This window comes from Oryx dammah, unplaced genomic scaffold, assembly GCF_014754425.2.
Source record: "Oryx dammah isolate SB20612 unplaced genomic scaffold, SCBI_Odam_1.1 HiC_scaffold_18, whole genome shotgun sequence".
Taxonomy (NCBI): domain Eukaryota; kingdom Metazoa; phylum Chordata; class Mammalia; order Artiodactyla; family Bovidae; genus Oryx; species Oryx dammah.
Window position 1 is genome coordinate 119182271 of NW_024070202.1, and position 16099 is coordinate 119198369.

The 16099-nt window shown below is 46.4% G+C and overlaps 1 protein-coding gene across 1 annotated transcript in view; it reads right to left on the reverse strand.

Annotated features, from left to right (window-relative positions):
• NCAPG2 (non-SMC condensin II complex subunit G2) overlaps nt 1–16099 on the reverse strand; it is a 71301-nt gene that overhangs the window by 35126 nt on the left and 20076 nt on the right. Inside the window, exons 11-13 of the mRNA XM_040260093.1 lie at nt 15793–15918; nt 1491–1670; nt 445–597 (exon numbers count right to left, since the gene is read on the reverse strand). Coding sequence (XP_040116027.1) covers nt 445–597; nt 1491–1670; nt 15793–15918 — 459 coding nt within the window. The remainder of the gene's footprint in view (nt 1–444; nt 598–1490; nt 1671–15792; nt 15919–16099) is intronic.

Consider the following 16099-nt stretch of genomic DNA (forward strand, 5'->3'; position numbering starts at 1 on the left):
CCAAAAGCTGAAGAGACTTAGACTTAAGGGAAAACACTCTCACCTCAGGGGTTTACACCAAAATGCATACAAATCAACAAACACCTCCTTGCTTCCTTCTGTAAGATGTTGGAGGATGGGGATCTCATATTCTATATGTTCAAGGAATATTTTAAGTGCTTACTGTGTGCTGAGCATTTAAATATCGCAACAAAAACTTTCAGGTCTATGATAAAACTGTAATTTAAGGTGGGGACTGCTCACATTAATGTCTCTCAGAAAGCAAGCACACACTGACAAAGCGAATCGCATTTTATGACACGACTGGTAGAACACACCAGACATCAGTTAGTTTAAAATGTGGCCGCGAAGCTCCTGGAACTAAAACTGCTCGTCCTTTTGTTGATGAAAATAAATAAACTTATTTATTTCATGTACTAAATAAGAAACCTCTAGTCACCTTACCTTAGCAGCCCTCACAGCCTTAACTTTCAGCAGCATATCAACAAAAGCCACCCTCACTTTCTCCGAATTGTCATGGAGACAGTATTTTAATGCTGGCAAAAGCTGTTCTAATAACGGGTGGCTTAATTTGTTATCCAAAATTATCGGCAGACACTACAAGAAAGAATAAAGACAAACAGTTCAAAACTGGAACATAAACAAGGAAAAGTTCAGGTAAGAAAAATTCAGTCCTATCTTTACTAAAACCATCAGTAAAATAGATATACCCACAGAAAATAATGCTTTTGCCAACACAATTTCATGGAAAGGCATTCACTGAATGAATCGATCTGAGTTCAGTGCTTGGTAGTCCAGTCATCCATTGCTTCATTCAACCAAGACTCAGGCAGTTATAAAAGAATTTTCAGAGCTTTCCGAGCTAAACGTTAAAGGGTTTTACAGGAATTGAAAGAAAGAGGAGGCTCTGGTGAGGAGGTCCCAAAGCCAGAGTCTGAGTCCTTCCAGTCCTCCTCACAGCCCACTGCGCCCCTGTATGTCCTGACTCGATGCTGCATGGAAACAGGGGGCACAGAGCGCCCCCCACGTCTCAGACCCGTGCGCCCCCACAGCCGCCCTGCACCTAGGAAAGGATCAGAGGGAGCGGCCCAGGCTCAGACCAGACATGCGAGTCTGGAGAGCTGACACGCTGCACCACGCGCTCTTTCCAGTTATTAGGAAAAAGATATGCATTTTTAAGAGACTTTATTTATTTTTTTGGCTGTTTGAACAGCATGTGGGAGCTTACTTCCCGCCCGGGATGAAACCCGCAACCCCTGCAGTGAAAGCACAAAGTCTGAAGCACAGGACCTACCAAAATGAAAGTGAAGTCACTCAGTCGTGTCCAACTCTGTGCGACCCCATGGACTGTAGCCTGCCGGGAGCCTCTGTCCATGGGATTTTCCAGGCAAGAGTATTGGAGTGGGGTGCCATTGCCTTCTCCTTCTTTCTCTATAATTTAGAACTATTCTATAATAAACAGGTACTCCTTATATAATTTAAAAGCTTACCTTAAAGACCGAACAGCGCACATCAGCGGAGCTCAAATCAAATGCCAGCTCCTCGGTTACCTTCTTGAGCAGATCAATAAGAATGGTCGGAGGCATCATCTCCCAGTATTTGGAGGTTATTTTACAAACACCAAGGATCCCTGCAGAACGGACCATTGGGTAAGGATCTTCTAAAAGGCTCTACAAGTGCAAAAGGGAAAAAGGCCGAATTATCTTAAATTAGTTCACTTTTTTCCACATTGGCTTTACTCGTGGGCACACGGCAGTCACAACTCAATAGACATTTCAAGTCCACAAACAAGCAGACCCGGGGACCTCCACTCACGTGTCATTCCCGCACAGTCACACACGCAGACCCGGGGACCTCCAGTCACTTGTTGTTCCCACACAGTCACACAAACAGACCCAGGCACACCTGGGGACCTCCAGTCACGTGTCGTTCCCGCACAGTCACACCCGCAGACCCGGGGACCTCCAGTCACGTGTCGTTCCCGCACAGTCACACACGCAGACCCGGGGACCTCCAGTCACATATCGTTCCCACACAGTCACACACGCAGACCTGGGGACCTCCAGTCACGTGTGCTTCCTGTAGTCGAGTGTTTACAGAAAACCATCTAGACAGGAGTACATTAAGGCTATATATTGTCACCCTGCTTATTTAACTTATATGCAGAGTACATCATGAGAAATGCTGGACTGGATGAAGCACAAGCTAGAATCAAGATTGCCAGGAGAAATATCAATAAACTCAGATATATAAATGACACAACCATTATGGCAGAAAGTGAAGAGGAACAAAAAAGCCTCTTGATGAAGGTGAAAGTGAAACAGGAGAGTGAAAAAGCTGGCTCAAAACTCAAATTCAAAAAACTAAGATCATGGCATCCGGTTCCATCACTTCACAACGAATAGATGGGGAAACAATGGAAACAGTGAGAGACTTTACTTTCTTGGGCTCCAAAATCATGGCAAATGGTGACTGCAGCCATGAAATTAAAAGATGCTTGCTCTTTGAAAGAAAAGCTATGACAAACCTAGACAGAATATTAAAAAGCAAAGACATTACCTTACCAACAAGGTTCCATCTAGTCAAAGCTATAGTTTTTCAAGTAGTCATGTACAGATGTGAGAGTTGGACCAAAAAAAAAGCTAAGCGCCAAAGAATTGATGCTTTTGAACTGTGGTGTTGGAGGAGACTCTTGAGAGTCCCTTGGACTGCAAGGAGATACAACCAGTCCATCCTAAGGAAATCAGTCCTAAATATTCATTGGAAGGACTGATGCTGAAGCTGAAGCTCCAATACTGTGGCCACCTGATGCAAAGAACTGATTCACTGGAAAAGACCCTGATGCTGGGAAAGATTGAGGGCAGGAGGAGAAGGGGACGACAGAGGATGAGGTGGTTGGACGGCATCACCCACTCAATGGACGTGAGTTTGAGCAAGTGCCAGGAGCTGGTGATGGACTGGGAGGCCTGGCGTGCTGCAGTCCATGGGGCGGCAAACAGTCAGACACGACCGAGCGACTGAACCGAACTGATCTAGACACGCATGGTGCCTTGCCTGCCGCCCCTGCCAACGGCTCTGCTGACTGCAGGGTCTCCAACACCACACTGCCACACAGAGGGACACACAATGACTTTGGTTATTCCCGTGAAACACAGAGTATTAACCATTCTCATGGACTTCCAAAATGCCCTAACACACTAAGCCCAGGACACAGTGAACCTGCTTGTGGTCAGCTGTCCAAGCGGCGGGCAAGGGGGCGGCCAACAACGTAGGTGGGGACAGGAGGCTACACAGCCCTGATCCACAAACATGGGTCCCACAGAGCACCTGCAGAGAGACATGACCCTGACCCACTGCATATTTAATCAACTTACAGGAAATTTAAAGCGTAGAGGAACATGTGAATGACAAGTAGGACAGGTTCTATGGGAAACGAGAAAGTAGCTGTGTTTCCTCAACAACAGAAGCCAGCATTAAAGAAGAAAAACAGAGAGGGAGACGGCATGACTGCTGGAGCAGGAGCTGGTTGTCCAGTCACAACGTAGGTCTCGCCCGGACACAGATTCAAGCAAAACTGGAAAAAAAAAAACCACTGAAATGTCACTGAAGAACAATGACTGAGTATTTGATCAAATAAGGAATCACCGTTCATCTTACTTGAGCTGTGCCAATGGTAGGTTCTGTTTAAAAAAGGGACCCTGTCTTTTAAGGACACCTGCTGAAGTAAACGGGCTTCCCTGGTAGCCCAGGTGGTAAAGAATGTGCCTGCAGTGCAGCAGACCTGGGTTCAATCCCTGAGTTAGGAAGACCCCCTGCAGAAGGGAATGGCTACCCACTCCAGGATTCTTGCCTGGAGAGTCCCATGGACAGAGGAAGACTAGTGGGCTACAGTCCGTGGGGTCGAGAGAGCTAATCTTAGATAGATTGATAAGAAATCCAGGGCCCTCAAGGAGGAAGCGGTCCAGGGCCCTTGAGGAAGAGAAAGGGGTCTGGGGCCCTCAAGGAGGAGAAAAGGACACACTTTTGTCTTTGTGCTTTGTCTCCATAACGTAAGACTGCTGCTGCTAAGTTGCTTCAGTCGTGTCCGACTCTGGGCGACCCCACAGACGGCAGCCCACCAGGCTCCCCCGTCCCTGGGATTCTCCAGGCAAGAACACTGGAGTGGGTTGCCATTTCCTTCTCCAGTGCATGAAAGTGTAAAGTGAAAGTGAAGTTGCTCAGTCGTGTCCAACTTAGCGACCCCATGGACTGCAGCCCAGCAGGCCCCTCTGTCCATGGGATCTGCCACACAAGAGCACTGGAGTGGGGTGCCATTGCCTTCTCCTAAGAGAAGACTATGACTAACACCTCACTTTCTTTAGGACCAGAGCTAATGACCACACAACAAAACAATTCATCTTAAGCTCTGTGCTAAGGATTTAGTCAGTTTAGTCGTTCAGTTGTGTCTGACTCTTTGTGACCCCATGGACTGCAGCACACCAGGCTTCCCTGTCCTTCACTGTCTCCCGGAGCTTGCTCAAACTCATGTCCATTGAGCTGGTGATACCATCCAACCATCTCATCCTCTGTCATCCCCTTCTCCTCCTGCCTTCAATCTTTCCCAGCATCAGGGCCTTTTCCAATCAGTCAGTTCTTCGCATCAGGTGGCCAAAGTATTGGAGTTTCAGCTTCAGCATCAGTCCTTCCAATGAATATTTAGGACTGATCTCCTTTAGGATGGACTGGTTGGATCTCCTTGCAGTTCAAGGGACTCTCAAGAGTCTTCTCCAACACCACAACTCAAAAGCATCAATTGTTCGGCGGTCAGCTTTCTTATAGTCCAACTCTCACATCCATATATGACCACTGGAAAAACCATAGTTCTGACTAGACAGACTTTTGTTGGCAAAGTAATGTCTCTGCATACGCTGTCAGGGTTGGTCATAGCTTTTCTTCCAAGGAGCAAGTTTCTTTCACTTTCATGGGTGCAGTCACCATCTGCAGTGATTTTGGAACCCAAGAAAATAAAGTCTGCCACTGTTTCCATTGTTTCCTCATCTATTTGCCATCAAGTGATGGGACCTTATATACTAAGGATTATATAACAACAATGTATCTTGCTTGAGGACATACTTCTCCTTTTTAACAAAAACCTTTTGAATCTTGTTATCTTAAGACTTGTGGGAGTGGATCCCACAAGCCATGGGAGCTTTCTATTGTTAATTCTAATCTTGTTAATTTAAGATGTAGTTATGGGAGTGGGTCTGGTCAGACTATATGAGGCCTTGCTTAGACTAGCACGGGGTGGGGGGCACTCTCTGTCCCCTTCTGAGGTTTGTGTCTGAAGCTTTCTCTGCCCTTTTTGACCCTCAATTCTGCTACACAAACGCTCTTGAGTGATCAAGTCTGCTCCCTGTTCGCAAAGTTAAATCTTTGGAGATCAAGAATCTGACATCATTCACCAGAAGCTATTAGAGTCGCAAATAGTTGGATATGACCGAGCAACAAACACATTCACTGAAGTAACTGAGAGCTGAAATACTTTGTGGCTCAGATCTGCTTAAAAGCAGGGAGGAGGAACCGAGTGGGCCGGGTCAGCACCGCCAGGACTGTCTGAGGGCGCAGGGATCCCCTGCACAAAGCCTCTACTGCTATGTGTGGAACTTTCCCATCTAGAGTTTAAAAGCAAAAATAGTCCTCACTCCATAATTAGGCCAGAAGAAGGCTGAACTCAGATAAGTAAGCATTTCCTTCCTCCTCTCCTCCCGGGTGACAAGAGCCGGCAGAGCTGCAAACACCGGGGGCCTCTGCTCCCCAAGAGCGGGGCTGTGAGCGGGCAGCACTGTGCCCACAGAGCTCAGAGCAGCCGAGCCAGGCCAGGCCTTAGCAGACACTGCAGCGTGGGAGTAAACAAGCCGCTGGGAAGAGTGGAGACAGATGCTGAGGGGCCAGGCACACCGAAGAGCAGGCAGAAGCCCTGACAGCTGCCCAGGCAGGAAGAGCGCAGGACACGCACAGGACACCCTCCGTCCCTGCCCCGGGGGCCGGTCCGCCTGCTGCCCAGGCAGGAAGAGCGCAGGACACGCACAGGACACCCTCCGTCCCTGCCCCGGGGGCCGGCCCGCCTGCTGCTCAGGCCGAGGCCCTGGGGAGTCCGCCGGCGCCCAACCCACCCACTAACGCAAAACCACGACCAGCGCAGCAGGCAGGGAAGACGCCCGCAGAGGACAGCGCCACACCGCCAGCGAAACCCTGAGCCAGCCGCCTCCTCCAGCTAACCCTTTCTTCACAACAGGGATAGAAAGTGAAGACGACAGGTCACTTGAGAAAAACAAAAAGCAAGGAAGAGAGACAAAATAAAAAACAGAAAGGAACAGAAGGAACTCAAGGTTTATAGCTTTTGTTTTGTATGGATTACTTACAACATTATTCTTCCACGATAATTCCAGATGATCACCTTAAGGCACACAGCCCACGTCGGAGCCTCAACCAACCAGCAGGACAACGACTTACCGTATAGTGCGGTTTCCACACAGAGAGCCACTGCCCGTCAGGGGCCACAGACATGCCCGGGGCCTCCTCTGTCATCTTCATCCTCACCTCCTGGATCCCCCCAACCCCCTACTCAGGCCCTGACCCACAGGGTCATGAGCTCGCCGCTGACCCACAGGCCAGAGGCCCATGCCTGTCTCTGTGTGGCCCACAGGACATGAGAACTGTTTTTTGCTTCCAAGTGGTTGGAAAAAATGAATGATATTCTGAAACATGTAAATATACGGAATTCACGGGTCAGAACCTGTAGGTCAGTTTCATTGGAATAGACCACTCCGCTGCCTTCCTGCCAAGCAGTGGAGGGAGTGGCGGGACCACCTGGCTAAAGCCACTATTGTCTCACCCTCCCCAGAAACAACTCCTGCTCTTAACTAGCTCTGTTACTAATTTAACACTGCACTGCTCCCTAAAAGGAGTTAGGAACAAATGGACATTGGAAAGAAGAAAAGAAAAAGATTATTAAGAAAATTTCCTTTGTCTAACATGCAACCAACACACTGAATTTCATGTTATAGTGGAAGAAAAAAAAAATCAAAAGATCAAGAAAATCACCCTTAAAATTTCAGAAGCCCTCAATGCCAGAAAACATACAAAATATTTTGGCAGTCCTGGAATAAAATGATTTTGAACACAAAATTTCTACCTGGCTGAACTATAAACTGTCACAGAAAAATAAAGGACATTTTGGGTTCAGTCAGAGGCACCTGCCGCCCCCAAGGACATCCACAGCAAAGCCAGGACCACGGCAACTCAGCTCTCACAGCGGCTGTTCACAACCACCTCCCCAGATGCGCTCACTTCACTCCCCAAAGAGGTCCGAGGCCGTCCCAGCACACTCTGCTCACACAGAAGCCTCTCCCTGTCCCTCTTCCTCCCAAACAAGATTCCGTTATTAGCAGTTTTGATTTTCAAAGGCCTTTAAAATAGCTGTTTTCACAGTGACATCCCATTTCCATAAGACTGTGGACAAAGTTTTGCTACTTGAAAATCATAAACCCGTCTCCACTAAGAAAAAGCCGGAGGGCTTCCCTGGTGGCTCAGCTGGTAAAGAATCCGCCTGCAATGCAGGAGACCCCAGTTTGATTCCTGGGCCAGGAAGATCCCCTGAAGAAGGGATATGCTACATACTCCAGCATGTGGGGGCTTCCGTGAAGCCAGGCCTGCCTTTGAGTGTTTGAGTGTTTCTTGCAGAGGCACAGGTCTGCAGTGGTCTGCGGAGGGGTCAGCGTCTCTGGCCGCAGAGGACCTGGAAGGCACACTGTGTGGCGTAAATCCACATGTGGGAGGTTACCACTAGCCCCACCACAGAGCCATGGGGCAGACGACCCACAGACTGGAGAACAATGACAGCAAACAGGTCTCGGTGCTGCTACAGAAGTTCCACCCTGGGATCGGGGAAAGGCGCAGACAACCCCCAGGGAATCTGGCTGTGAAAGCCAGTGGGATTTGATTACAGAACTTCCACAGGACTGGGGAACAGACTCTTGGAGGGCACAAAACCTTGTGCACACCAGGACCGAGGAGAAAGGACTGGTAACCCCACAGGAGACCAGGCCAGACTTGCTGTGGGTGTCCAGTAGTCTACAACGGAGGCGTGGGTTGACAGTGGCCTGCCACAGGGTCAGTTCAGTTCAGTCACTCAGTCGTGTCTGACTCTTTGCGACCCCATGGACTGCAGCACGCCAGGCTTCCCTGTCCATCACCAACTCCCAGAGCTTGCATAAACTCACGTCCATTGAGCCGGTGATGCCATCCATCTAATCCTCTGTCGTCCCCTTTTCCTCTCGCCTTCGATCCTTCTCACGATCAGGGTCTTTTCCAGTGAGTCAGTTCTGCCCATCAGGTGGCCAAAGTATTAGAGTTTCAGCTCCAGCAACAGTCCTTCCAACAAATATTCAGGACTGGTTTTCTTTAGGACTGGCTGGTTTGATCTCCTTACAGTTCAAGGGACTCTCAACAGTCTTTTCCAACACCACAGGGGCACTGAGCACAACAGTCCTGGAAGCCCCAGGACATGCTGGAGTAAGTCCTTTTGGAGGAGGTCACCATTAAAACGGCTGTCTGGGGAGGCCTTACAAATAGCTGTGAAAAGAAGAGAAGCAAAATGCAAAGGAGAAAAGGAAAGATATAAGCATCTGAATGCAGAGTTCCAAAGAATAGCAAGAAGAGATAAGAAAGCCTTCCTCAGCAATCAGTGCAAAGAAATAGAGGAAAACAACAGAATGGGAAAGATTAGAGATCTCTTCAAGAAAATTAGAGATACCAAGGGAACATTTCATGCAAACATGGGCTCGATAAAGGACAGAAATGGTATGGACCTAACAGAAGCAGAAGATATTAAGAAGAGATGGCAAGAATACACAGAAGAACCGTACCAAAAAGATCTTCACGACCAAGATAATCACGATGGTGTGATCACTCACCTAGAACGAGACATCCTGGAGTGTGAAGTCAAGTGGGCCTTAGAAAGCATCTCTACGAACAAAGCTAGTGGAGGTGATGGAATTCCAGTTGAGCTCTTTCAAATCCTGAAAGATGATGCTGTGAAAGTGCTGCACTCAATATGCCAGCAAATTTGGAAAACTCAGCAGTGGCCACAGGACTGGAAAAGGTCAGTTTTCAATCCAATCCCAAAGAAAGGCAATGCCAAAGAATGCTCAAACTACCACACAATTGCACTCATCTCACATGCTAGTAAAGTAATGCTCAAAATTCTCCAAGCCAGGCTTCAGCAATACGTGAACTGTGAACTATCAGATGTTCAAGCTGGTTTTAGAAAAGGCAGAGGAACCAGAGATCAAATTGCCAGCATCTGCTGGATCACTGAAAAGGCAAGAGAGTTCCAGAAAAACATCTATTTCTGCTTTATTGACTATGCCAAAGCCTTTGACTGTGTGGATCACAATAAACTGTGGAAAATTCTGAAAGAGATGGGAATACCAGACCACCTGACCTGCCTCTTGAGAAACCTGTATGCAGGTCAGGAAGCAACAGTTAGAACTGAACATGGAACAACAGCCTGGTTTCAAATAGGGAAAGGAGTACGTCAAGGCTGTATATTGTCACCCTGCTTATTTAACTTATATGCAGAGTACATCATGAGAAACGCTGGGCTGGAAAAAGCACAAGCTGGAATTAAGATTGCCAGGAGAAGTATCAATAACCTCAGATGTGCAGATGACACCACCCTTGTGGCAGAAAGTGAAGAGGAACTAAAAAGCCTCTTGATGAAAGTGAAAGTGGAGAGTGAAAAAGTTGGCCTAAAGCTCAACATCCAGAAAACGAAGATCATGGCATCTGGTCTCATCACTGCATGGGAAATAGATGGGGAAAAAGTGGAAACAGTGTCAGATTTCATTTTCCTGGGCTCCAAAATCAATGCGGATGGTGACTGCAGCCATGAAATTAAAAGACGCTTTTGCCTTGGAAGGAAAGTTATGACCAACCTAGATAGTATATTCAAAAGCAGAGACATTACTTTGCCAACAAAGGTCCGTCTAGTCAAGGCTATGGTTTTCCAGTGGTCGTGTATGGATGTGACAGTTGGCCTGTGAAGAAGGCTGAGCACCGAAGAATTGATGCTTTTGAACTGTGGTGTTGGAGAAGACTCTTGAGAGTCCCCTGGACTGCAAGGAGATCCAACTAATCCATCCTAAAGGAGATCAGCCCTGGGATTTCTTTGGAAGGAATGATGCTGAAGCTGAAACTCCAGTATTTTGGCCACCTCATGTGAAGAGTTAACTCATTGGAAAAGACTCTGATGCTGGGAGGGATTGGGGGCAGGAGGAGAAGGGGATGACAGAGGATGAGATGGCTGGATGGCATCACCAACTCAAGTTTGGACATGAGTTTGAGTGAACTCCGGGAGTTGGTGATGGACAGGGAGGGCTGGCGTGCTGCGATTGATGGGGTCGCAAGGAGTCGGACACGCCTGAGCGACTGCACTGAACTGAACTGAACCATTGCCCCTATCATATCTTGACGTCAGGACAAACTACAGGGAGGGAACACAGCCCCACCCATCCACTTACTGAGCATGGCCCACCCACCAGAAGACCCAACTGCCCACAGCCAGTCCCTCCCATCAGGAAGCTTTCACAAACCTCTTACTCTTATCCATTAAAGGGCAGACAGATCGAAAAGCACAATCACAGAAAACTAACCAAACTGATGACATGATCACAGCCTTGTCTAACTCAATGAAACTGTGAGCCATGCCAGGCTGGGCCACCAGAGATGGACGGCTTATGGTAGAGTTCTGACAAAACGTGGTCCACTGGAGAAGGGAACGGCAAACCACTTCAGCATTCTTTCCTTGAGAACCCCATGAACAGTATGTAAAGGCAAAAAGAGAGAACACTGAAAGATGAACTCCCCGGGTTGGTAGGTGCCCAATATGCTACTGGAGATCAGTAGAGAAATAACTCCAGAAAGAATGAAGGGATGGAGCCAAAGCAAAAACAAAACCCAGTTGTGGATGCGACTGGCAATAGAAGTAAAGTTTGATGCTGTAAAGAGCAATATTGCATAGGAACCTGGAATGTTAGGTCCATGAATCAAGGCAAATTGGAAGTGGTCCAACAAGAAATGACAAGAGTGAACATTGACATTCTAGGAATCAGTGAACTAAAATGGACTGGAATGGGTAAATTTAACTCAGATGACCCTTACATCTACTACTGTGGGCAGGAATCCCTCAGAAGAAATGGAGTAGCCATCATGGTCAACAGAAGAGTCCGAAATGCAATACTTGGGTGCAGACTCAAAATCGACAGAATCATCTCTGTTCATTTCCAAGGCAAACCATTCAATATCACGGTAATCCAAGCCTATGCCCCAACCAGTAATGCTGAAGAAGCTGAAGTTGAATGTTTCTATGAAGACCTACATGACCTTCTAGAACTAACACCCCAAAAAGATGTCCTTTTCATCACGGGTGACTGGAATGCAAAAGTACAAAGTCAAGAGATAGCTGGAGTAACAGGCAAGTTTGGTGTTGGAGTACAAAATGAAGCAGGACAAAGGCTAACAGAGTTTTGCCAAGAGAACACACTGGTCATAGCAAACACCCTCTTCCAACATCATAAGAGATGACTCTACACATGGACATCACCAGATGGTCAACACCAAAATCACATTGATTATATTCTTTGCAGCAGAAGATGGAGAACTCTATACAGACAGCAAAAACGAGACCTGGAGCTGACTGTGGCTCAGATCATGAACTCTTTATTGCCAAATTCAGACTTAAATTGAAGAAAATAGGGAAAAACCACGAGATCATTCAGGTATGACCTAAATCAAATCCCTTATGATTTTACAGTGGAAGTGACAAATAGATTCAAGGGATTGGATCTGATAGAGTGCCTGAAGAACTATGGACAGAGGTTCATGACATTGTACAAAAGCTGTGAACAAAACCATCCCCAAGAAAAAGAAATGCAAAAAGGCAAAATGGTTGTCTGAGGAGGCCTTATAAATAGCTGAGAAAAGAAGAGAAGCTAAAGGCAAAGGAGCAGAGGAAACATATACCCATCTGAATGTAGAGTTCCAGAGCATAGCAAGGAGAGATAAGAAAGCCTTCCTAAGTGAACAATGCAAAGAAATAGAGGAAAACAATAGAATGGGAATGAACAGAGATCTCTTCAAGAAAATTAGAGATACCAAGGGAACATTTCATGCAAAGATGAGCTCAATAAAGGACAGAAATGGTATGGATCTAACAGAAGCAGAAGATATTAAGAAGATGTGGCAAGAATACACAGAAGAACTCTAGAAAAAAGATCTTCATGACCCAGATAATCACAATGGTATGATCACTCACCTAGAACCAGACATCCTGGAGTGCGAAGTCAAGTGGGCCTTAGGAAGCATCACTACCAACAAAGCTAGTGGAGGTGACAGAATTCCAGTTGAGCTCTTTCAAATCCTAAAACATGATGCTGGGAAAGTGCTGCACTCAATATGCCAGCAAATTTGAAACTCAGCAGTGGCCAGAGGACTGGAAAAGGTCAGTCTTCATTCCAATCCCAAAGAAAGGCAATGCCAAAGAATGCTCAAACTACCGCACAATTGCACTCCTCTCACACACTGTAAAGTAATACTCAAAATTCTCCAAGCTAGGCTTCAACAGTACATGAACCGAGAACTTCCAGATAGATGTTCAAGCTGGATTTAGAAAAGGCAGAGGAACAAAAGACCAAATTGCCAACATATGCTGGATCATAGAAAAGCAAGCGAATTCCAGAAAAACACCTACTTCTGCCTTATTGACAACACTAAAGCCTTTGACTCTGTGGATCAGAACAAACTGTGGAAAATTCATCAAGGGATGGGAATACCAGACCACCTTACCTGCCTCCTGAGAAATCTGTACGCAGGCAAAGAAGCAACAGTTAGAACTGGACATGGAACAACACACTGGTTCCAAATAGGAAAAGGAGTTCGTCAAGACTGTATATTGTCACCCTGCTTATTTAACTTTTATGCAGAGTACCTCATGTGAAATGCCAGGCTGGTTGAAGCACAAGCTGGAATCTAGATTGCTGGGAGAAATATCAATAACCTCAGATATGCAGATGATACTACCCTATGGCAGAAAGTGAAGAACTAAAGAGTCTCTTGATGAAAGTGAAAGAAGAGAGTGAAAAAGCTGGCTTAAAACTCAACATTCAGGAAATTAACATCATGGCATTCAATCCCATCACCTAATGGCAAATGGATGGGGAAACAAGAGAAATAGTGATAGACTTTATTTTCTTGGGCTTCAAAATCACTGCAGATGGGTGACTGCAGCCATGAAAGTTAAAAAAAAAAAAAAAAAAAAAGGTGCTTCCTCCTTCGAAGAAAAGCTATGATCAATCTAGACAGCATATTAAAAAACCGAGACATTACTTTTCTGATAAAGGTCCAGGTACTCAAAGCTATGGTTTTTCCAGTAGTCATATATAGATGTGAGAGTTGGACCATAAAGAAAGCTGAGCACTGAAAAGCTGATCCTTTTGAACTGTGATGCTGGAGAAGACTCTTGACAGTCCCTTGGACTGCAAGGAGATCCAACCAGTCCATCCTAAAGGAAATCAGTCCTGAATATTCATTGGAAGGACTGATGCTGAAGCCGAAGCTCCAATACTTTGGCCACCTCATGGGAAGAACTGACTCACTGGAAAAGAACCTGATGCTGGGAAAGATTGAAGGCAGGAGAAGAAGGGGATGACAGAGGATGAGATGGTTGATGGCATCACTGACTCAATGGTGTTGACCATCAACCTCATCCATCCACCCTGAGCAAGCTCTGGGACATGTTGATGGACAGGGTAGCCTGGCGTGCTGTAGTCCATGAGGTCGTAAAATTTGGACACAACTGAGTAACTGAACTGAACTGGAAAAAAACGTAAAATCAATGTTCTTTACGATCTAGGTTTTTTTTTTTTTAACTTAAAGGAGTTATTTAGAATTTAATATTTACAGTTCTGAAAAAAATTTGATTGACTTGAAATTCCTTTAGTGTTTTTCCTTCCTTAAATTCAAACAAAATAGGAAGTATTAATTTTTATTTTCTAAATAGTTAATAAAGCACATGCAAAACTCACAATGATTAACCTGAATACAGACTGTCTATGATATAGGGGCACTATGTTAAGCTCTGGGAGTTGGTGATGGACAGGAGAACCTGGCATGCTGCAGCCCATGGGTCAGAAAGAGTCAGATACTGCTGAGCAACTGAACTGAACTGATGCTAGAGCGGACTCTGTGGGACGGTCACATCACTTTACAGATGGTAATGTCCTTTTGGACAGTTATAACCACTGTTAACTTAGTGCTAGGGGCTGAACTAAATGCTTTATACACAATTTTTCATTGGAAACTTATCACAATCTGATAAAATAGTTTCTCCAGTTTTAAAGAAGAAACAGGACTTGAAAGAGGTTAATTTGAGAAAAATCAGACATTAACTGGGAACTGGGATTCAAATTGCCTGACTCCACACTCTAAACCACCATGCAACCTGCCTCCCCGTCTGTGGGCTGGGATGACACCTTCCTCATCAATGGTCAGGCCCATAGCCAGGGCCAAGCACCTGCGGCAGATCCCATGTAAGAGGGGTAGTGCTAGACCTCCAGCACACACTCCATCTCTGCATTCAAGTGCAGTCTTCAACGCTTCAGGCAAAACCACAAGTGCTTCACAGATTGGACACCTGAGCTAAAAAGAGCATCAGTTTTTCATGGTCTTATGGCTAAAAGCTTCCAAAATCTAGTTGTGGTTTGTCCAGCAACATTTGTCCACAAAATTAACCATGATCCCCAAAGGGACTTTAAATAAACACACGTGTGGATGTGGCGCACCTGGTGAAATACTGACGATGGTTCACTTCAGGGGGGTGCGTGTCTCTGCGTGTGCGGGCGGCATCCGTGGGTGAGATGTGAGTGCACAGGTGAGTAAATGTGAAGAGGCTAAGCAGGACATACTAATTATACTACTATTTCAACTTTTTGAATGTCTGATATTTTTTTATAGTGGGTCAGAAAACAAACCAAAGGAAGTATTTTAGGACAGTTATGGGTAACCATCACTATCATGGCATTTTTGCTATCCCTTCCTAAAATGTTATTCTACTAACTCGGACAATAAGTAGTATCTCTTAGCTTGTGTCAGGAGACCCTGCAAATGGCAGGGGCTGTAGAGAAATCCGCAGAGGCTCACACTGTCCTACCAGCTGAAAGACTGGAGATCACCCCTTGGGAATGAAGGTCACATCCTGATGGCCTAATCACTCACCAGGAAAATCAGTCACCGGAAAAACCCGCCGCAACAGGCATTGCCTGCCTTACAAGCTAACCAGCTGCGCGTGTGTTCACGACACTGCCGCGCTTTACACAGGTGCTGCCACCATGCCCACCACACAGATAAAGACAGAAGAGTCAGCGGCCAACTTGCCCCAAGGTACACAGCTATCCGACAGAGGCACCAACCCCGGGCTCTGTCCTGACCATTGTGACACAGCCTCTATGCTGGGGCAACACATAAGACACTTCAAACTACACACAATAAATGGCGAGAGGCTCCAAAAGAGACGGAGAGGAAGAGCAAACAGACCCTGAGAGTCCCCGCTGCCACAGAAGGCATCGGGAGAGGCCAGGTTCCTGGAAGAACGTCAGGGTCTGGAAAGACTGCCCTCTGGAGGCCGCACGGGGGCGTCCCAGGGACATCCCGGCCCAGACTGCTGCAGGCTGGGAGCCCGGTCACATGAATACATACGTAGAGTTCTTCGAACTGTTTCTGAATCTCGCTGTCCATCTCAATGGCGTTAAACCCTGGATGCCGAATAGGAAACGCTTCAACGAACAGCAGTGCAGCATTGGACCGGACTTCTGAGTTTCTGGCCTGGAATGGTGACAGGAGTTTCAGAATCCAAAGAGCTGAGAGTCAAAAAGGCGACAGCGCAGAATCCCTCAAGCAATGCTTCTACTGTCTCAACACAGACACATTCCTATTTACATATAAAAGACAACTGCAACATTTAAACTAACCAAGCTTGTGAGACCTTCCTTAAATGAAGCCAAAC